The 22,662-nt window shown below is 40.5% G+C and overlaps 1 protein-coding gene across 5 annotated transcripts in view; it reads left to right on the top strand.

The window, feature by feature from the left end:
- PPFIBP1 (PPFIA binding protein 1) overlaps nucleotides 1-22,662 on the top strand; it is a 351,944-nt gene that overhangs the window by 155,875 nt on the left and 173,407 nt on the right. For all 5 annotated transcript variants that reach the window (XM_030215475.1, XM_030215474.1, XM_030215476.1 and 2 more), the window contains exons 2-3: nucleotides 10,941-11,026; nucleotides 13,417-13,622. In XM_030215475.1, coding sequence (XP_030071335.1) covers nucleotides 10,941-11,026; nucleotides 13,417-13,622 — 292 coding nt within the window. The remainder of the gene's footprint in view (nucleotides 1-10,940; nucleotides 11,027-13,416; nucleotides 13,623-22,662) is intronic.

Here is a 22,662-nt window from a genome sequence, read left to right as displayed (position 1 = left end):
GGATGTGCTGGGTGGGGCTTCATGCTACCAGTGACATCTGAGGGTTGTTAGGGGAGGGGCCTGGAGACCCACAGGATCTCCAGCCCCTCTGAACCTGGGTCGGAGGAACCAAAGGTCTGCCGGACTTCCAGCCCCCTGTTGCTGGGGGTCGGAGAGGGTCAGGTCGGGGTTCCTGCCAGGCCTGCTGAGCCTGTCATTGAGGGGGGGGGGTCGGGTTGCGGGGACCAGAGGTCCGCAAGACCTCCAGCTCCTGTTTTGTTTGGCTTGGGCGGGTGTAGTTGGGGTCTGGTGGTCCCATGGACCTTCAGCCTTTGTGTTTGACAGGTCTGGACTTTTGACAACCCAGACCTCTCAAACAAGTGTGTGAGGATGTGCTCAGGCACAATCCTCCCGCACATCTGCCCCATGATCAGAGAGAATTGCATGCTTAAATTTGCATGCAATTATCTCTGATCATAGGTCCGGTAAAGCCCTGTGCTGTTTGGAACAGCGCGAGGCTTTTGCTCATCTGCCTATCAGTGCATAGCTCTCTCCCCTCACCTACAATCTTGACAGTGACTCCACTCATAATATGAATGCATGGCAGAACAACCAAAACTTCACTAAGCATCAGAATTGTAGATAGAACAAAGGCAAATTATCCTCATAGAGAGCGCTTCACCAACATGACCCAAAAATCGAAAAAAAACCCTCACCCTCTTTAATCAAGGTGCAACCAAACCTTGAATTGCCTATAACCTGGCCCATACATTTTCATGTTTATTACCCAAATAATCTAGGCTACTTCCACAGAACACTTTAAAAATAGCTATCAACCGTTTAAAATGAGAATGATTAGTAGGCAACCAGCGTAATTTCTGAAGCAGTCCCACAGTAATCCTTGTTTCACTGTACACTTGGGACAGTTCTGCTTGGTATTTGTTATAGTTTTGAGAGGCGATGTCTCCAGTTGCTTCTGTACAGCATGAGAATAACAAACACAGTCTTGTAGTGGCTGCACACACACAGACAGATGTGCGAGCAGTAGACTGTTCCTTGTACAGCAGTATATATTTTGCACTCTTCTATTAATAAAGAAGGATTTTATTATGATGTGTTTTCGGCCTGTAGAAGTGTACTAAATGCAATTCATAATTTGCAGAAACAAAGCCAGCTGCCTCGAGAGGTGCCATCCTTCTCCAGCTGTTCTTCTGTTTCAACATTCCACAAAGTCCATCTGCCATAGTAAAGTATTTGGCAATGGTTCTTGCTCTGAAAAGTGTTTCTGGTTTAATTCATCTGAGAGATTCTCATATGCTTCCATCAAGCCATGGTGGAATTATTGGAATTATTTTGCCCCTAGAGAGACACTTAGAAGGCTCTACTTATATTATTCTAGAAAATCCATAACTATTTTGTTCCAGGAATATGTTTTACCTAAAAAGTTTTAGTTAACAGTTATCTTTTAGGTTTTGCTAAGTACCATATTATTTGGGTTAATTTCTAGATACATTCCTAGTACTGTTTGTATGTAACCTGCTTTGAGCTCCATGGTACAAGCAGAATATAAGAGACAGGAATTTAATGTATGAATGTGTTTGGTTGCTTTATTAGAAGTAGTAAAAAGTAATACAATACAACATTTTTTAGCAGTTTTGAGCACCTTTATCTTATTAGGTTTCAGCTCAGTCACAGCCGCTTCTACTAAGGATACTCCACCATGCACTTTCTTTCATGACTACTTGGAGTGGAGGATCAGGGTAGTGGTTAGTAGGGATGGGCTGTCATTTGACATGAATGTCATGTTGATAAGTGCATGTGCAAATAAAGTTGTGTGCCCAGATTTTTGACTGGAGTGCAAAAGAAGAATGCCAGTTGTGCACATAACTTACTTGCTAAATTAGATATTAATTGGCCTTAAGTACAAATAATGGCCCTTAAGTGATGGCTGTAATTGGCATTAATTTGTAGTTGTGCACAAAACTGCACGTAGTTGCTTTTCTATAAACGTATGCCCTGATGATAAGAAACGAATGCGGGCGCACCAGAAGCCTTTAGCGCTGGACTAGTGCCCTCATTTGCTAGCACTGGATGATCGAAGGACTCCAGCATGTAGAGAAATGACTGCAGCAGAAGTTTGCACAAATAGCATGTGAATCATATTAAAACTGATGCACCACGATGATCAAAGAAGAGCGCCCTGAAAAAGGGCTCCCTTACGCCAGCTCGGAGCTAGCATTAGGTAAGCATTCTAGCAAAAATTATGCATTACATATTGTGCGTACATTTATCTGCTTTGCACTTTAGGAAACTTGACAAAAATGAAAATGACTACAGATTCCTTTCCACGTTGGAAGGGAGGAACTTGAGTGCAAAGTTATTTCTAGGGAAAGCCTACATATTGGGGGGGGGGGGGATGTATTATTGGTTATCAGACTGTCCCCCATTTTTCTGGTATTGGAGGAACAAACTGCATGAGCTAGTGCTGTGGGAATGCTGGGGGGAGGGGGAGAAGTATCTGTCTCCAAAAAGGCAAAAGTAATTTATGGAGATTTTGGGGTCTTTACAGGGATTGCTTCTCAGGGCACTTAGGTTTTAAATAGATTTAGTACTGAGCCACTAGTTTAATAAAACTTGAGTTCCCTTGGTAGAGTGATGGGGGGGGGGGGCAGTGGGTAGGGGTTGGAATCAGTTTGTAGAGTACTTTGGGCCTAAGAGTCCAAATCCCAGATGAGGTGGTGGTTTTGTGTAATTTTTCTTTGTTGCTTAATGTTCACTTTGTGTAATGCTATGTATTCAGGGGAGGGTGGTAGTTGTGGAAGGGGACTTTCTATGAGATGGTCTGTATACCTTTCTTTCAATCTTAAATAAAAAAAAGATTTACAAATAAAAGTTGCAGGTACTGTTATGCTCGTGGGAAAAAGAAAAAAACTGGCATTAAATCCTCTCAGACCAGACAGCAATACCAATATAGCTCTCATAGCCCCAAATAGGAGTCCAATGCGGTTTACCAAAAAAATCAAAAGGTAACATACAATTAAATTGTAATACTACAAAATTGAAATACATCAGCACTAATGAAAACATGAAAAATAACCTAAATCTAGTCTCAAAGATTATCATTTAGCAAATAGAATTAAGCTTTTTATGAAAGGCTAAATACTTCAACTGTTCTAATGCATGGAGGAAAAGAGTTCCAGTTAGAAACCACACAAAAAAAGAAAGTATTGGCCATCCTAGAAAAGTGGACCCCTTTAAGAATCGGGGGAGGAAAACCATCTGCACATTGCAAGTGGATAGAAAATCTAAACAGAGGAACAATAACTTGGAAAAGACCATAGGCCATTATTAAAATGGACTTGGGAAAACTCCACTGCTTATTTCTAGGATATGCAGCATAAAATGTACTGTACTGTTTTGGGATCTTGCCATGTACTACTGACCTGGATTGGCCACTGTTGGAAACAGGATGATGGGCTTGATGGACCTTCAGTCTGTCCCAGTATGGCAATACTTTTTTTTAACTTTTTTAAATATTTCCTCCTATTTGTTTTTTTAAAGTATTTCCATGTAACTTCCTCAAGTGTCCCCTAGTCTTTGTACTTTTGGAACGAGTAAAAAATCGATTTACTTCTACTCATTCTACATCACTCAGGATTTTGTAGACCTCGGTCATATCTCCCCTCATTCGTCTCTTTTCCAAGCTGAAGAGCCCTAACCTCTTTAGCCTTTCCTCATATGAGAGAAGTTCCACCCCCTTTATCATTTTGGTCGCTCATCTTTGAACCTAATTCTGGTGTATCTTTTTTGCGATACGGAGACCAGAGCTGAACAAAATACTCAAGGTGCGGTCGCACCATGGAGCAATACAAAGGTATTATAGTATTTTCGGTCTTTATTCATCATCCCTTTCCTAATAATTCCTAGCATCCTGTTTGCTTTTTTTGCTGCCGCCACACACTGAGCAGATGATTTCAGTGTATTATCTACAACTGCACCCAGATATTTTTCTAGAGCACTGACCCCCAAGGTGCAACCTAGCATCAAATAACTATGATTCAAATTATTCTTTCCAATGTGCATCACCTTGTATTTGTCCACATTAAATTTCATCTGCCATTCGGTTGCCCAGCCTTCCAATTTCCTAAGGTCTTCCTGCAATATTTCACAATCTGCACCTGTTTTAACAACCTCAAATAGTTTTGTATCAACTGCAAATGTAATCACTTCACTTGTCGTTCCGATTTCCATATCACTTATAAATAGGTTAATTTAAGCGATTAACATTGGCTTTTTAGGTACATCAGTTATTTGCTGGGATCGTCTTCATTTTTTTTATTCCTTTTTTTGCTGTATAAGCGCCTAAGATGGCTTACAACATAGCAATTACAGCAAAATAAAAAGATGGTATTACAAGAGAGGTGTCACAAGTACTTCAGCCTGTCTCCTTCCTGCTGTACAGGAGATTCTGTCCCCAGTTTCCTTAAGTGCAGATTCTGCAAAATTAAGTGGCAGTGCCACTGATTTTTCAGAATTTGTCTTTAATTATGCAAATTTATCTTAAACCTTTGGACCAGTCTGTAAGATTGGTGATAGCTGTTGTCTGTCTTTATTATTCAGCTTAATGCATTGTTTCTTTTGTTGCTGTAATCCACCACCAACTAAATATTTTAACAAAAATAAAGTTGACTGAAAAGGCTATGGAGGAAGGGAGAGAACTTGGGCGGTCAGATATTCAGGCAACAAGCGTACCAGGGCAGGTGCTTGTGTCTGGCTACTTGTAGGCCTTGTGTTTAGACATGGAGTGTGTGATATAGCACCTCCCGCAGAGCAGCTATAATAGATTCGGTATGGGAGGCGGGGCTAGTGCTGGGCAGACTTCTCTGGTCTGTATCCTGAAAATGGTAGATACAAATCAAGGTCAGGTATAAATATAAAGTAGCACATATGAGTTTATCTTATTGGGCAGACTGGATGGACCGTATAGGTCTTTTTTCTGCCTTCACCTACTATGTTACTATGTTAGACACCTAGGGGCCCTGTTACTGAAAGTGCTGAGCAATTAGTATTTGAATTTTTGCACATCAATCATTAGCACAGTGGTTCTCAAACCTGGTCCTGGAGGCACCCCAGCTAGTTAGGTTTTCTATGATGTCAGCTGGGAGGGGTGGAGAAACAAGCAGACAACCAGTCTGCAATGTTAACTTGGGGGGGGGGGGCTTTCTGCAAGCAGGAGATTCTCAAGTGAAATCATCTGGGGCAGCCTGAGAGGAAGGAAGGCAAGTAAGCTGCAGGAGGAAGGTGGAGCCAGCATCAGAGCAATTTGTTATTGAAAAATAAATCTCCTCCTTGAGTCCTTGCTTGAAAGCCCCTTCTCCCCTTTTGCTTGTTTCTCCACCCCTCTAATCTGTTCTCTGCTCTTGGACAATTTTTGCTATTGAAAAATGCATGCAGAATGCATCTCCCAGAAGTTGCCAGTCGCCCTCACAGGACTGCTCCAGACATTTGCATGTTAAAGGTAGGCACCCCTTTCAGTGCATCACTTGGAAAAGGCAGTGCATCACTCGGAATGCTCTTTTTAATACTAATCAACTTATTGTAATAATTTGCATAGGGCTATTGCTGCCTGCTACTGCAATTGGTAAGATGCACACAGAACCCCTTTGTGCATTACTCACTAAATAACATGCACACGAAACTGGATAGAACCAGTCAAGCATGGTAAGCTTTGTGCCTCTCTTTCAGTTGGTTTTCTTCAGCAGCTTTAGCTGACTGCCATGCTGTCTATTCAGTCAATCGGTGGGTGGGGGGTGGGGGTGGGGGGGAGGAGAGGGTGTGAGTTGGCCCTGTTACTGTTACACTATTACTTTTCTTTGTCACTCCATGTTCCTGTGACTAACTGCCAGCTGCTTCCGGTGTGTTTAGCCTCACTTTCATTCCAGCCCAATAAGCTGTGCTAACCTTTAGCACAGCAATTACTCAAATTTTCCTCATGCTAATCTTACTCATGATACAGTAAGAAAGGGAAGTTATAGAATGGGGAAAATTGGGGGTAAAGCCACAGTTAAAGGGAAGCATAGTGGATGTGGTAAATGCTGAGTACCAAATTGCTCCTGGTTTAAAAAAAAAACCCAAAACAAAACATTTATCATGAATTTTTATTTGATTATTAAAATTTTACTTTTAATTTGAGTATTTCTGCAAAGGTTGTACCCCTCTTCCCCCTTGCATAAGAGGTTATGAGGTGTATTTTTAAAGCATTTACTTACAAAGTTAGGTTACTAATGGAACTTTGTAAGTCTAAGTGCTTTAAAAACGAGCCCCTCTATGTTTTAAAACATGCAAAATTAATGGGATGTTGGCATTTTTATGCATTTAAATGTGCAAAACTCCTTTTACAAAAGAGCACCTTAGTATATCAGCCTTCAAATCAGTAGCCTAATGGTTAGTGCAGCCGCCTGAGAACCTGGGGAACTGGGTTTGATTCCCACTGTAGTGACTCTGGGCAAGTCACTTAGCCCTTCATTGCCCCAGGTACAAAATAATACCTGTATATAATATGTAAACTGCTTTGATTGTAACCACAGAAAGGCGGTATATCAAATCTCATCCCCTTTCCCATTCTAGTCCTGTTTGCTAGTGCAGCAGCTTTAAAAACAAGGTTGCCTAGCAGACTTGAATGGTTTAATACAACAGAAGAAAGAAAGGGGGGGGGGGGGGGTTGGATTTAGCTCACACCTTTTTCAGTTGTAGCTGAAGGTGAGTTAACATTAAGGTACATCAGTTCTTGTCCCTACAGGGCTCACTGTCAGTCTGTACCTGAGACAATTACTTCTCGGGAACCGCATTAGGGTTTGACCTAGCTTTCCTGGTTCTCGGCCCTGCTGCTTTTAATCTGTTGACATATACAGTATTCTGTATTCATAGGGAAACACAGAATGAGATTTCACTAAATAAATGGAACTTATAAAATTGGTATCTAGAACAGAATCCAAACCAGGCTGGTATTGTTTTTTTTCCTGTGTTATTAGATCACTGTCGTCAGGGCACCATGAAAGGGCCTTTCACTTGGGGGGGGGGGGGGGGGGTGTAAAGTGCTGATGGCCGATCACCCTTGCTTTGTTTCAAACTATGCTATATATATATTTATTTACTTATTTACTTTCTTCCTTTTATATGTACCATTTTCCTGACTATTCATATTCAAAATGGCTTGCAAAAGCATTAAAAACAACAGTAAAAGAAGGAAAAAGAATCAAACTGAAAAGTAGAATATTAAAAATAACTTAAAATAAAAATTCAGTCATACTACAAAATTTACATAAGAATTAGCATCAGAATAGTCTAGCTGGGAAACCAAAAGGTTTTTAACTTTCTTCTAAATACCATAAGGTTTGTTTCTAACCCCAGATCTATAGGAAGTTTATTCCAGAATTCTGGAGCTATAACTCTGAAAGCTTTTGATTTGCCATCCTACTTATGCCAGTGCTAGGGACTTGAAGCCAATTACCCTGACCAGAATGTAAAGGATGATTTGACATATACTGTAAGAAACTTGTTTACTGTTAACCAAAGCAAATATCAGGATTGAGTTTTTATCATTTTTAAGTGTGTGACACTAGAAGCATGCTGAGGGTGTGGTGAAGTTGAATAATGCAGTAATTCTGTGCCATTTTCTGCATAGTTTTGTATATTTATCAAAATAATATAATGTAGCCATGCTGTTTGTGTAGTAATTAATTTAAACAGAATTCACAGTAAGATGCAGAATTCTTTTAAAATTTTTTTAGTTTTGGTTGCAGAAATCTGCATGGAACACAGTAATAATACATCATAGCTAAGGCTGTGCATTTTTGATGGTTAACTTGAGCAGAAGTTAGAGGTGGTACTGCTAACGGTGCTTCAGACAACATTATAGCGTTTGTAGTTGCTACTGATGCCAGAAGCAGGTAATGTGCTTTGACTGCTAATAAAGATATCTGAAAAAAAAAAAGTTGATGCTTCTTGCAGGTACTCTTGGGTTGTACAGACTGACACATTAAGTGTCAAAGTCAGAAGCCCTAGTCATATCAGCACTTTTTCCTGTTACCCTTGTTTGCGCCCTAGCTTGTCCCCTTAATGCTCAGCTCCTGCCCCGCCCTCATTCCTACCCCTATATATATTACCTCCACACCATCTTTTCTCCTGCCCCTGCACACACTCCTTTTCCAGATCTCCCACCAACTCTCTCCCCAACTCTCTCCCAGCCAGTCTCCAATACTGCATTCTGCCCATCTTTGGTTTCTAGCTGCAGGTCCCCCTCCCCATTCTTTACTAGGCATCATCCTGAATCAGCTCTTGTCCCCCTGAGCCACATGGCTCTCAGCATAAGTTATGTGGTGTCCAAACTCCTACACTATTGTCAGTGTCATGAAAACAGCATCAAAGTTTGCGTTCCAAATGGCTCATATGCTTTTAGGGCTGCATAAGAATATAGTTGTTGGCGGGCAGAGTCAGGAAGGCATGACAGAGGGGAAGGATGGGTGAATAGGACAGGGATGGTGTTTGCAGAGGGCCCCAGTAGTTCTCTCTGTATTGTCCTCTCTCCCATCCTCACACTTTCTGCGGCAGAGAAATTTATCACCTGTTCTGTGTGGCACAGAATTTTCCTAGGATTATATTGTAGTGCTCTTTGAAAGAACACAATTTAGCATGAGCCAACGTTGGAATATTTAGCTTTTTTTCCAGTTGGTGGCTGCCATAGTAATATGCTTGTCCAGTTTAAAAATAAAGGGCCGATTTTTACTTATCGTGGAACTGGGCTGAGTTTGAAAGTATTTTGATCCCCTGGAGCTCAAATTAATCCACCTTGTGAATTTTACAGAGACAAATTGATCCTTGGAGGCTGATGATTATGTTGATCATGGAACTTAATTTCTTTTCTTACCCTGTTCTATAATAGATTTTGAAATATCCCTTTAACTTATTCTATAACCACACACTGTTGTGCCGTAAAGTATGTATTTTTTAGGCTGGTGGTTCTTTACCCAGTTCTTGGTATACACCCAGCATTGTCTAGATTCAAGCCATCCACAATGAACATGCAGCAGAGATATTTTCATACGGGGGGGGGGGGGGGGGGGGTGTGGGGGTGTGGAGAGAGAGAGTCAGCAGCACATTCAGATCTCTGAAATGCTTATTCATTGTAAATATCCTAAAAACCTGACTGGCTGGATTTGTCCCAGGGACTGGTTTGAGAATTTCTGCTTTATGTAACTCTTAAATATACATCACTCTTTTTTATAAAATGTTTTTTTTTAGAAAATTCAGGTACTGAGTCTGTAAAAGTGTACCTTTTTGTGTGGTAAGTCATTCACATGCTTCACACAGCTCTCACCGAAGGCTGATGGCAAGGCAGCTTATTTTATTTTATTTTTTTTTTCATCAGTTCTCAGTTACACTATGATTTCAGTTAGCTGTTTGAATGTTCAATAAAAGTAAAATAAATTTTAATTTCTTTTAATCAGGATGTTTTAAAAATAGACCAACATCTTTACCGTATTGCTTGGAACCTTTCTGTGAACGTTTAGGTATTAAATATGCTGTTTACCAGAAATGTGTTTTCATATCCTGATGCACATCCTTTTCCTTGAACAACTTGTCTGATTCATTTTTTTTCCAGTTTTACCTGGGGCCTTTGAAGTCTTACCTTCCAAGTGGGGGTAGGGTGCCTAGCAGCTCTGGATTAAAAATTGATGCACTTCCAACATTTCAGTTAGAGTAGAGATGTTCTATTCATCCATGCAACCCTTGAGAACCAGTGGAAATTCTGACTCCCATGGCTCGCATACGAATGTTAATTTTTTAGGGAATGTATATTCTGCTTATCCAAGCACATCTTTCTCTTGATGGATCATATTACAATGTTTTAAAATTATTTATTGCAATTCAAATAACAGAACAAGCAAAATAGTCTTGTTACAAGAGAAATTGAGTCGGTGCAATAATACAATAATATAAGAAAAATATAACGGCAATCTCCCACCTAAGTAAAAGGTTAAAGAATAAAAACTCTGTTAGGCCACAAAATAATAGGGGTGGAACAACAGAATTATATGGGGATTTTTAAAGACACAATTCTTAAAGCCTTGTTTTGTTTTTTTATTTGTTTCCCGCGCTTTCCCACTCATGGCAGGCTCAATGCGGCTTAGGTACTTATTTGTACCTGGGGCAATGGAGGGTTAAGTGACTTGCCCAGAGTCACAAGGAGCTGCCTGTGCCTGCAGTGGGAATCGAACCCAGTTCCCCAGGACCAAAGTCCACCACTCTAATCACTAGGCCACTCCTCTTGTTTTGTTTTTTTAACACCCAACAACAAATCATAACTTCACATTCAGTTGTTGTTGCTGCCTGTATTAGACACCAGTGTAAAAGTAATTGGAATAAAAAATGTTTTAATATCAAGGAAAGATCTCAAGTGTGCTGAATTATAAAATATATAGGAATTACCAAGATATTTTACCAAATGCTTAAAGGGATATCTATGAAACAACGAAACTTGCAGATTAAATTTAATTCTGTATCTAGGGGATTGAACAGCCATTCTGCTACTGGATTGTCCAGTATCCATCAATTCTTCCATTGCACTTGGCCACCGCTTCCTTGGGGCAAATGTAGGTAAGGCAGCCGTAGCCACGATCACAGTACACGACCAGTGCAAGGTTGATGGCTTTGTCTGTAGCACAATCGTCTCCTAATTCTCTTAGTACCTCTGCCACTTTGCAAAAGAAACTGAAGTGTTGAGTAAAAAGCACACCTGCATTAAAGCTCTTGGAAAAAGTACAGCAGACGCTGTGTTGCAAACTGTGTGACAGGTTTCTAATTTTAGCAAACACTCTGTGAAATCACATTCTCAATTGCAGAGGAAACAGCTCTTCTTTGAAGTAAAATGTAGCATAATTATATCTTCTTTACTATTTCAGCGACAACCCTGAAAAAGACAAGATGATGAGCGACGCAAGTGACATGCTGGCTGCTGCCTTGGAACAGATGGACGGCATCATAGCAGGTAAAGAACCGTCACTTGAGCAAGTCGCAGAAACAGTGTGACCCTCCTATTTGAACTAGCTGCATTCTGACATTCAGTACAGAGTTCGTTCGTCAGGGAGGCACTTTACTCTTTATTAAGTTTGCACCTCTCCTGGACCAGCTCAAGGCAGGTTACGTTCCGGTTCCGTAGGTATTTTCCTGTCCCCAGAGGGCTTAAAGTACATTTGCACTTGAGGCAGTGGAGGGTGGAGTGACTTACTCAAGATCACAAGGAGCCTCGCCTCGGTGGGATCTCAACTCAGGGATCCCTGGTTCTCAGCCCAGTGAACTACTAGGCTGCTATTTCACTTACTCTTCTTTTGGAGCATGGGTATGAGAACTTCCAACTGCTAATCTCTGCTTTGCCATGGACCATGTTAACCCAGACAAATCACTTTGCTTCCTTCTGCTTATCCAGCTGTAACAGAATAATAATTACCACATTCCTTCTCCCCTCTTGAAGCTGTCGGCCCTTTGCTTATGTTGGAGATCATCTCCAGACATGATTGAGGTTTTGGCTTGCTGCCATGACTCCTGGTATCAGTGCAGAAGTAGGACTCCCGTTCCCAAATACTTTGTGTGTGTGTGTTTTGTTCCCCCCCCCCCCCCCCCACCCCCAGAAGCAGTTTAAAGGAAGACTTACACATAAAAGTTTTAGGAAAATTACTCTCATTCAAACATTCCTTTGTGACTTGGGCTCTCAGCTGCTCAGTTTCAGTTTAAATCTCACTTTTAATATTGGTTTAAGGAGTGTTGAAAATGGAGTAAGAAGGTCAGTGTGTTCTTTCTAAAACTGCTATTGCCAGTGTTTTATAAGGTACTCATGTGACGGCATCTGCTAGGGAGGGTGGGGGTGGGGGCAGCCTTTATACACAGATTGGTACTATCCCTAGCAGACTGCAACATTACATCATGTTGGAATTGGAAATGTACAGAGCTCCATAGACCACCTGCAATTAAATAACGAAAATTTTAAATAAAAAAAGATGGAAACGAACTGCTGCCAGGCTATTCTGAAAATATTGGTGGAATATAGTATTTAAAATTGCCAAGACTCTGGTTAATGATGGTTTCTGTGTATACTTCCCATAGTCTTGTGGGCCACATAAAACTTAGTGGCGGGCTACAGTTTCCCACCCCTGTGCTAAAGGAATAATGTATCCTGAGTGCCATCTTCCATTTTCACTGATAACTGAGTTGGGGGGGGGGGGGGGATGGAGGTTAGGTTGATTTATGGAAACATTATTGATTTATGGATTCTGCCATGTTGTACTTTTTTATTTGCTTGGCTTTTTTTGTGAATCTGTATTATGGTGGTTTCTGTGTTTTCTAATTTTTAATAAAGAGATAACTAAGGAGGGGGGGGGGGGGGTCAGTTTACTAATGGTTATTGTGCAGTAACACCATTATTTGTCACAGGCCCATTTAGACAGAAAACACGCAATAGCTGTTAAAACAAATAAACAACTCCCTGAATGGTTAGAGAATCTCACACATGAGAGTTCTTAAGCATATCTCCCTGCATAGACAGACATTTATTCATGTATCTCTTACATATGCAAATAACAATTTCAGATAGCTGCCATTTATAACATGGAGCGTCGCATCATGTACAGATTGTAATGTGGTTTGGGCACACGGTAGTAGTGGGAGGCTACTGTTAGGGGGGGTTAGAGGCACTATTTTGATTTGAACTTGGGCACTGACAAGGTATGAGCATCTGGGAATATCTCCTCCCCCCCCCCACTAGAAACAAGGGAGGACCCCCCCCCCCCCCCCCCCCCCAGTAAGAGCCTTGGGGAAGCCGGGTGGGCTGTTGGGAGTGGGGGACGCACAATTTTTTTTTTATTTTTTTTTTAAATAAGATAGCAGGCGGGGCCTGCTATCTGTGTTGCTGTAGCCAGGAACCTACAAAGTGCCTCACTGCAGCAAAGTGTAATTTGTGACATCAAGATGTCCCTTTTTACCCATGTATATTTGTTGGTATCTTTCTAGGTATTTTACCAAAGACTCCGTTCTTCACACACCCTTGTGTAAAATACAGGGGGAATTGTCATGTCCTGACGTGGACTCCTCAATTCCAACTCCATGACCTAACTAAAATGGGCCTTTTTATGTTTATAAATCCACATTTATTATCAATCTTTCTTTCAGTAGATTTGAACTTAGTTTCCTGGAAGTTTGAAGTGCATTCCCTTGGATTTTGTGGTTAAAAATTGATTTTCAAATTCTGGTAGTTTAAGTATTAAAAATGATAACACGACTCTGTTTTGGATGTTTAAGATTTCTCATATGGAAATGAAAAGGCAAAGAGGGAGGGAGTGTTGGTAAGTGCTAAATTTGTAAGAATCTCTAATTTCTTTTTATCAGGATCGAAGGCTTTGGAGTACTCTAATGGTATATTTGACTGCCAGTCCCCTACCTCCCCCTTTATGGGCAGCTTGCGAGTTCTACATCTAATGGAAGACCTGCGGGGGTTGCTCGAGCTGATGGAAGCAGATGAGAAGGAGGGATTAAGATGTCAAGTCCCAGATTCAACAGCAGAAACATTGATGGAATGGCTGCAAAGTCATCTGGTATGGATCAGTTTTCTTAGTCCTATGTACATACATTATCCTGCCTTTTCTATTCTCCTCCCTGTCCTGACCAGGTCTTGAATAGTTACATCTCCAGGAAAACCATTAGGTATGCCTTTCAGAGATGTTTACAGCAAATGTTTGCTGTTTCCGTGGGTTTGCTAACAGTTAATCGTGAATAAAAGTGCATGTGTGGTCTCTAAAGTCCTTGTTCAGAAACAGTTGTATGCAGGTTTGTTAGTTCAATACAAGGTATCGCAATCTGCGGAGAATTTGTTTACTCCAGGGTTATTAGAACTTGGGCTCGTGGGCAAATTCACCATGTGAAAAATGAATAGTTGGGTTACCTTGAATTAGGAGGAATAGCCAAGCTTCACTAAGGTGTAATTGTTTTCTAGTAAAGAAAAATATACTGTTGGATACTTAAAGCAACACCTTGTGATATTATTGGGCCTATTTTCAAAGCACTTAGACTTACAAAGTTCCATAGTAACCTATGGAACTTTGTAAGTCTAAGTGCTTTGAAAATGAGCCCCCAAGTAAGGCAGAGTATAGTTGTAAGTATGATCTGAGATTAGTAGATGGTGTGGGGGGAAAGAAATGTGATTAATGCTCTTACTCTTTGGAAATTAGACTAAGACATTGGCTAAAAGAAACGTCAGTTTCCCATTTCTTAATGTTTGCCATGTGGCAAAATTAATCTCAGAAATAATGCATTGCTGCTTTAAAGTAGATAGAATATTCTGGAAGTAGTGGAAATCAGTACATATGTAAATTTTTAGAAGCTGCTTTTGGAGCTTTAGTTATCCACAGTTTTACAATTATGGCAGTTTGCTGCAGAATTGTACACAGGGGCAATGGAGCATCTTTTTGGTTAGTTTATTTGACTCCTCGAATTTCCAGTTCCCCTCCAAGTTCTTTGTGTTGGGAAAAATATTGGTGAGGTTGTACCTATGATTGTACAAACTTTGTTGCCTAGGCAGATAAATCTCATGTTGCTCTACCGCTCGCCTACTATTGATCCTCATACAGTTGCCAGTGCTCACACCAGTCTTCCCATCAGCACCCTGGACCCTCAGGCAGCTACTTCTACCAGCATAGACTTCAACTCTGTCTTGCCACTTGTACTGCTTCTCTAATCTCAGGTACTGTGTAGTGCAGTGTCAGTAGTGAAAATATATGGCAAAATTTGTTACTTCAGAGGTGTTTCTCAAGTTGATAGTTTGGAATCCTGCAGCCTTTGAACTGGTTGCTTAGCAGCCAGGCAGTTACCCATAAGAATGTAAGCATCGCTATATGGGGACAGACCAAAGTTTCATCAAACCCAGTATCCCATTTCCTACAGTATCCAATCTAGGTCCAAGCAACTGGCAAGATCCCGAAAGAGAAAAACAGATTTTATACTGCTTATCCTAGAAGTAAGTAGTGGATTTTCCCAAGCCCTTCTTAATAATGGGTTATGGAATTTTTCTTTAGTAACTTGTCCAAATATTTTTTTAAAACCCTGCTAAGCTAACTGCTATTACCACATTCTCCAGCAACGAATTCTTTGAAATGTAGTTCAGGTCCTTAGTTTATTTTTAACCTGTCACACAACAAAACTAAAGTACGTCATGGACAAAACTCAACTCTTCCGTTGTATGTCTCCCTAATGTGGCTATGCCACTTGAACTTTATCTGACCAATACATCAGTTTGTATTTGTTCTCACCGGAATCTGCGAACGCCTCTCCAGTACTATGTAAGCCACATTGAGCCTACAAATAGGTGGGAAAATGTGGGATACAAATGTAACAAATAAATAAACCTCTCGCTGGTGCTTGGTTGGACTGACTTCATACCCTGAGTTAGTGCTGGGTTTCCAAGGGTTATAGCTATCCATAATTGCTTCTCAGGGATAATGATGCAGATTGTGCTCAGAGTGACTGATGAGTTGCTTCCACTATTGCGATTCCCCAGTGCTGTTTTCCTGCATAAGACTCCCAAAAGGCTGCAGGAATCTGCTGGAGATAGTGATTCTCAGTCTGTCAGTAAAAAGATGAATTGTTTAGTACTTCACAACCAACAGAAAATTTACTGTTTAACCCCCAATGAAAGTATTGTGAGCCATTTGTTACATTTGTTTTTGAATTCTTCAGTAAGAAAAAAAAAATACAAATGTTTAAGGGAAATAGCATCTCTGATCTCATAAATTTATATTAGAAACTTTAATTCTCTCCAGTTGGCACACATGAACTCTGGGAATCTTTTTACTGCAATTTTCATTTTTTTAACCTTGGTTAAGACTTATGTTTTTCAATAATCAGGGATATATAAGCTCTGTGCAGAACAATCCATTCGTCAACTTCCTGGCTTTGAATTAACATGATGAGAACAGGCCTTAAAAAGGTTAAGAACATAAGAGTTGCCATACTGGGTCAGAACAATGGTCCATCTAGTCAGAAGTACATGTCAGAAACCCAATTAGTAGATTTCTAGAAGTATGTACCTTAGTTTTCCTAGAAAAGCAACCTGAACAAATAGGTGCAAATTGGTTTCCACACTTCTCATTTTCTGCATTTGTATCCCACATTTTCCCACCTTTTTGCAGGCTCAATGTGGCTTATATTATACTGTAGTGGCTATCGCCATTTCCGGAATGAGAAGTACAGAATATTATTACAATTAAAGTACAGAAAATATAAAGTAATCTAGAAGAAAATAGATATACAATTCATTTCAGGTATTTGAGATCAAGGGTAACGTATAACATTCAATAACGACAATGTAATTAGAGTAACCAAATAAAAATAGTTCAGTGTTAACTTATTCTGGTACAGTTTTGATGTCAGGTCTTTATGGAGGATCCTTTTGATAAGTCTCTTTGAACAGGTTAGTCTTTAGTAATTTCCGGAAGGCTGTGGCTTACACAGTGGAAAAATGGGACATATGCCCAGGAATAATACAAAGGAAAACAACATGCACGTCAGTTACGAAGCCCAATTCCTACATTACTGACCCAGATACTTTCTAAATAGCCTCCAACAATTTACAAAACACAGCATAATTAACTTGGACTCTAATCTCCATAGACAACTCATTCCAGTGACTTGCTGCTTGATATGCAAATATATTTGAAAAAAAAAATCTCTTGTACACTATCTTTGCTGGATCTGGATAGTGAAGAATTAAACACCTGGAATCTGGACAAGCATTTATAACTCTTAAATAAATAAGAGCTGCATTTTTGCTCTGTACCAAAGAGTGATGGTATAAAATTAAGTATGGTTGACAAATGTGTTATTCACTGGTTTTGACTTTTCTTTTGTACTGCTCAATTTTATTCATGTTCTCTAATCTCAGGTACTGAGTGATGCAGTGTCAGTAGTGAAAATATATGGCACAAATTTGTTACATCAGAGGCATTTCCCAAGTTGATAGTTTGGAATCCTGCAGCCTTTGAACTGGTTGCTCAGCAGCCAGGCAGTTACTCATAAGAACATAAGCATCGACATACGGGGACAGACCAAAGGTCCATCAAGCCCAGTATCCTATTTCCTATAGTAGCCAATCCAGGTCCAAGGACCTGGCAAGATCCCAAAAGAGTAAAACATAATATTCAAGTTGAGTTTGTACCATGGAGCAATGGGCATAGGGCTTTTTTTATGTGCAGCTCTGGAATTCTGCTCTGCTGACTCTCGGGACTGAATTGTCTTCTCTGAGGTTTGTCAGCATTAAAAACTTCTTTGAGCAAGCTTACCCTAATTATTGCCATCCTACTAACGCTTGAAGTCCATATAGGTGTAGCCATAGAGATAGACACTTTAGCATATTTTACTCTTTCTCACCCTATTCTATTACTACTGGTAATGGTGTTCCTTTCTTGTGTAATGTGTTTAATGGTTTAATTTATAAACCATCTTGCTATCTGGTAAGGAAAGGCAGTGTATTAAAGCAATAAACCATATATATCATGAAGTGCCTATTTATCATGCAAGCTCTTGTGGTCAGGGACTGCTTGTAACTTGATGTACAGCACCCTGTTTTAGGGTCCCTTAAAAGACATGACACAACGTTTTTTGTTGTTATGCTGTTCATACTGGTTTACTGTCTTTTTTTTTTTTTTTTTGCATTGAGGTGACCCAGGAAAGGTGACCTAGAAATAGATTTGATTTTATTTATATCTTTCTACTGTACATTTTTTTTCCCATTGGTTCTTCTGAAGTGCCAGACAGCTGAAGGAAGAATGGATCTCATAGAAATGGATTATACCTATTGAGCTACTTGTATCCCAGTGAATAGAAGGAACGAGTGAGAATCCATATTACACATAGGGAAGGAAGCAATAATTTGCAAACGAGGGAAAACAGGTGGCAAAATGCGTAAGTATAGTGAGAAACAGTGTTACTTCAGGAACCAAGCATTGATCAAAACTAGACGCGCAAATGGTTAAGGAGATGTAAATTGAAAGCTATGGATGAGAAGAGTGATAGTTGCATCCCTGGACGCTGGATCACAGACCAGATGGTCTTAGTGAGCATAGAAAAAACAAGTACAACAGGCATTTGAAGGTAAGAGAGCTGGAAACATCACTCATTTGATAACTGGCTGCAAAGTTCTGATAGCAGAAAATTTCTGTACAGAAGAGCACAATAAGGTAGCACATCTCATCCACTGGAAACTTTGTACAATGTTGCTGTATTGGAAAAGCAGTGGTATCATGACCCTAAGAGATTTGTATAGAAGGAAGGGGCATTCTAGTTCCAACTGATAAAAAGATGGATGCAAGGAAACAGGATGTAGTGGGTGAAGAACAAACACCAGAATGGCATTGATCTTAGAGGTGTCAATCCCAAGTGATGGCTGTGAATCGTGTGGAGAAAAGACTTGTCAGAGACAATAAAGTATAGATAAATATTTTTCATTGTTTTGGGCATTACAACCTTGATTTAAAAATAATTTCCAAGCACACTTGTATAGATTGACGTTTATAAGATGAAAATTTATAGGCACAAGGAAAGGAAAGGGGATGAGATTTGATGTACCTCCTTTTTGTGGTTACAATTGGAGGTTTACATATTTATATACAAATCTTATTTTAAGCTGTTTCGCACAATGCAAGATTATAGCTAGCGTTAGCAGTAAATTTGAGAGACTGAGATCAAGCTCCACATGCTCTGACTTAGGAGTGAGGTTCATTACTATCATGGAATTGCAAACCTTTCCTACCCCATAATGAAATGGCGTTCCTGTCTCCCTACCTTATTTTGATTTTAATGTACATCGCCTTATCTTCCCAAGGAAAAGCGATTCACTAAATCCCAATAAGCTATGTCATAAAACTGGCCCATGTTGTGGCATTACCCCTAGCATCTTAACATTCAGTCAATATTCTGACTGAAAAAGGGACTTTTTATTGCTCTGTTTACATCTGTTTTGTGGCGTTCGTTTTCCTCTAATGTAGCAGCAAGAATTAGCATATTGAAGCAACAAGATAAGCTTTTCCTACACAGTTATTCCATGATGATGTAGTTATTGGTTACATTGGTGTGAATATCTTTGCCTGTGTACCACATTTGTAAGCGGTGGTCACTTATTCCCCTCTTTCCATATTTGACACAGTTCCTTTAACCAGTCATAATGCCAGGCTATAAAGGAGGATGGCAGTATATTGTGCCAGAGGCGTAGCCAGGTTTTGCTGTCAGTGGGAGCAGACGTTTGTAAATTAGGCACTGGTCAGTGTCCGACAGGCGGCAGTGCTGGTATTGTTGCTCAGGTGCAGTGACTGTGGCTGGAAATGATTAATACAGGCTACCTCTGCTGCATCTCACCTACAAGGAAACTGGAAGTTACATCAGGAGGCGGGAGGTAGCAGAGGTCCTGGGACTGGCCAGAGCAGACAGCTTGTCTTAACTGCAAGTAAAATTATTCAAATTGTGACCAATCACCTCAGGAATACTCCTTTAACTGGTAGAAACTTTGCTTAAATCAGATGGGCTTTTGTGTGGTGACTGTACAGGATGTGGAGCCCATTAGTCCTGAGTATTTTTATTTTTGGTGACAAGGGCCACCAAAGGCGGCCCTTGCCCCAGAGACTACTTTCAAATAGGGCCAATTTCTGAAATAATACAACCCTGCAAAAAGACACTAAAACCTATACAGAAAATTTACCACACCATAGCAGTCCTAATCCACCTATGAAAAACTACTACTATAAATATTACACTGGGCCCTAGAGCACCTTCTACTGGGAAACTGGAAGAAGCTGGACTGTTACAGATTCTTACACAGACACCACACACTAGCAGAATCCTTCACCTCAGCTGCACATGTAGAATATGGACAGATCCTTACCTGATACAAAATAGGGGACCACAAGAAACATGCAGACAAAAACTAAAATGGAGACCCCCCCTCCCCTCAAGAAATCCAGACTATAAGCAGGGCAATATTGGTAAAAGAGAAACATAAATGTATTGTCCCCTGTACTTTGCAAAATAAAAATACAAAAAATTGTACATTTAACAAAGCAGGCACATGTCGGTCCTTAGTATTACATTAAATGTATCTTCTACCTTTGTTGTCTGTGAATTTTATTTTTCTAATTAGGCTCCCTGTCTCTCACCCTCTAGACCCCTTTTCATTTCTCATCTACCTATTGGATTTTCCTATCTTCTTCTCATTTTCTTAACAACATTCCCATTGCCCACCCCCATCCTCTGTACACACCCTCTAAATCATCATCTACCCTCCACTGCCTCCTATCCCCTCACCAGCTCCAACCCTCTCTCTTTCCTTCCCTTTCCTCCAGACCATTCTTCTATCTCTTACCCAATTCCCCATGTCCTATTGCCCCTCTCTCACCATCTTCTATCCCCATTTCCACCCTCACTCAACCATGTCAGAGACTCATACCCCTCCCCAGTATCCCCATCCCTTTTCATTGCCTCTCATCCTCTCCAGTCTTCCAGGTCATTCATATTATGTCTCAACCTTTCCCTAAACGTCATCCGCTTTTCTTGCCCCACTTCTCTTATCTCTCATTTCACACTCTTACTCATTCTCCCAACCCATTAACTTATACCTATTCATAACTATCAATTGCCAAGTACTCACTATCCCATCAAAATTCCCACTCCATCTTTTCTGTCTACAATTCCCTGCTCTGTTCATCAACCCTCATTTGATTGCCAAGTTCCAGTCATCTTCTGCTCAGTTCCCTTTCTTCCCACCCCCTAGTTCCATTCATCTTCTCTGTTCTCCCTCCCCACCCCATCTTCAGCTCTGTTCCCCTTCTCCCCCTCCCCAAGTGTCATCCATCTGTTGCTCTGTACCTCCTCCTCCTCCTCCCCCCCCACGTGCCATTCAACATCTGCTGTTTCTAGATCTCCTCTCCAGTTGACATTTTTTCTCACTCCATGTCCACCATCATTCCCTCTATGTCCCTATCTTTCCTATAAAGCATCTCCCCTCAGTGCCTCTGTCCCTTCCTTCTGGTATTTCTCATCCTCCCTTCCCTTACTCACAGTCTGGCATCTTTTACTCTTCCTTTCCCCCAGGTTTGGTATTTATCATCCTTTCTTCTTCCTCCTCCTCTCTGGTCCTCCAGTGTTTCTATGGCTAACAGCAGCATCAGCAAGTAAAGCAAACTGCCTCTGGCTGGCCCCACAAGTGTTTCTTCAGCTGTGTCTCACCTCCTTTGACACAATTTCCTGTGTCAGCATAGGTGGGGCACAGCAGAATACCACGCCTTGGTCACACACCAAATACAGAACAAATGATCACAAATTAGAAATATAAAGATAAAAATTGAATTGGGAGCCCAGAGAATTCAAATTAGGCATGTTCCACAACATAGAAGAAATGAAAACACAAATGTATTTCCTCTTGTTCTGAAAAAAAAAAAATTACAAAGAATCTGTGTTGCACATTTCCCAAACCTAACATATTCCAACGAATAAATTCAGAATAAAACACTTTTTTCTACCTTTTGTTGTCTGGGTATTTTATTTTTTCAAGCATGTTGGTCCCAGTTTCTTCTTTTGTTTTCCTGTCTGTCTTTGGCTTTCTTTCCAGTGGGTGTGGTCCATTTGTCCTTTCTTCACTTTCTTCTCTTCTATTCCCTCACTGTATCTGTCTCTAACACATTTCCTCTTTCTCTGTTTTCTCTCTCCCCCTCAGATTTCATCTTCTCACTCTTCAGTCCCCCACCTATATTTCGCTTACCAGTACCTATCAACTTTCCATCTTCTCCTCTCACCCCTACCTCTCCTGTCTCACGCCTTCCCTGGCCTCATATTCCTTTCTCTTTCACCCACTCCCATTCCCCATTATACAGTTCTACCCTCTGTACTTACCATCTTCCTCTCACTCATCTCTCCTTGAGAACTGCTACTGTTTCTCCCCATATTGTTCCACCATGCCAATATCTCCCCCAACCCCTCTCTTTCCTCCACCACTATAGTCCAGCAATTCCCAGTCCCCTCTCTCTCCCTTTCCTCCTTATTGTGCCAGGAGGAATGGCTACGCAAGTCCCTAATGCCACGAGCCTTCCAGTTGGTATAGGCAGCAAACTGCACACCAGAAGTGAAAACCTGCTAAGTGTGGTTTACTGCATGTACAATCCGGGAAGGAGCAAGCCATCAGGGTTTGTGTAGCTGAATCTGTGGATACAGCATGTCTCCCCTTCTCTTTCTCACTTTCCCTCCTACTCCTCCTATGGTCCACCATCTGCCTCCTCTCTTTCTGCTTTCCATCTTAATAACATCAGGCTTCCCAAGGCAGATTACAATAGCTAGCATGAACCTATCAAGAAACAGGATACCCTCACTGAAGTTTGGCCATCTGTATTATATAGAACAGTGTAGAAAAATGAGCACAAAATACAGCGTTTATTAGTAATGTTTCTACCAGCTACAATAATTTTTAAGCTGTTTTAGTGATATTCAATTGTCATTTCATTATATTTATATCTACATATGGGAAGCTTTCAAATAAATTGAAAAGCTATAAAAAAAAATAATAAAATTTATCTTCCACCTTTTAAGGCACTGCCTATCCAA

This window comes from Microcaecilia unicolor, chromosome 9, assembly GCF_901765095.1.
Source record: "Microcaecilia unicolor chromosome 9, aMicUni1.1, whole genome shotgun sequence".
Classification (NCBI taxonomy): Eukaryota; Metazoa; Chordata; class Amphibia; order Gymnophiona; family Siphonopidae; genus Microcaecilia; species Microcaecilia unicolor.
This window is presented reverse-complemented; position numbering and strand designations above follow the sequence as displayed.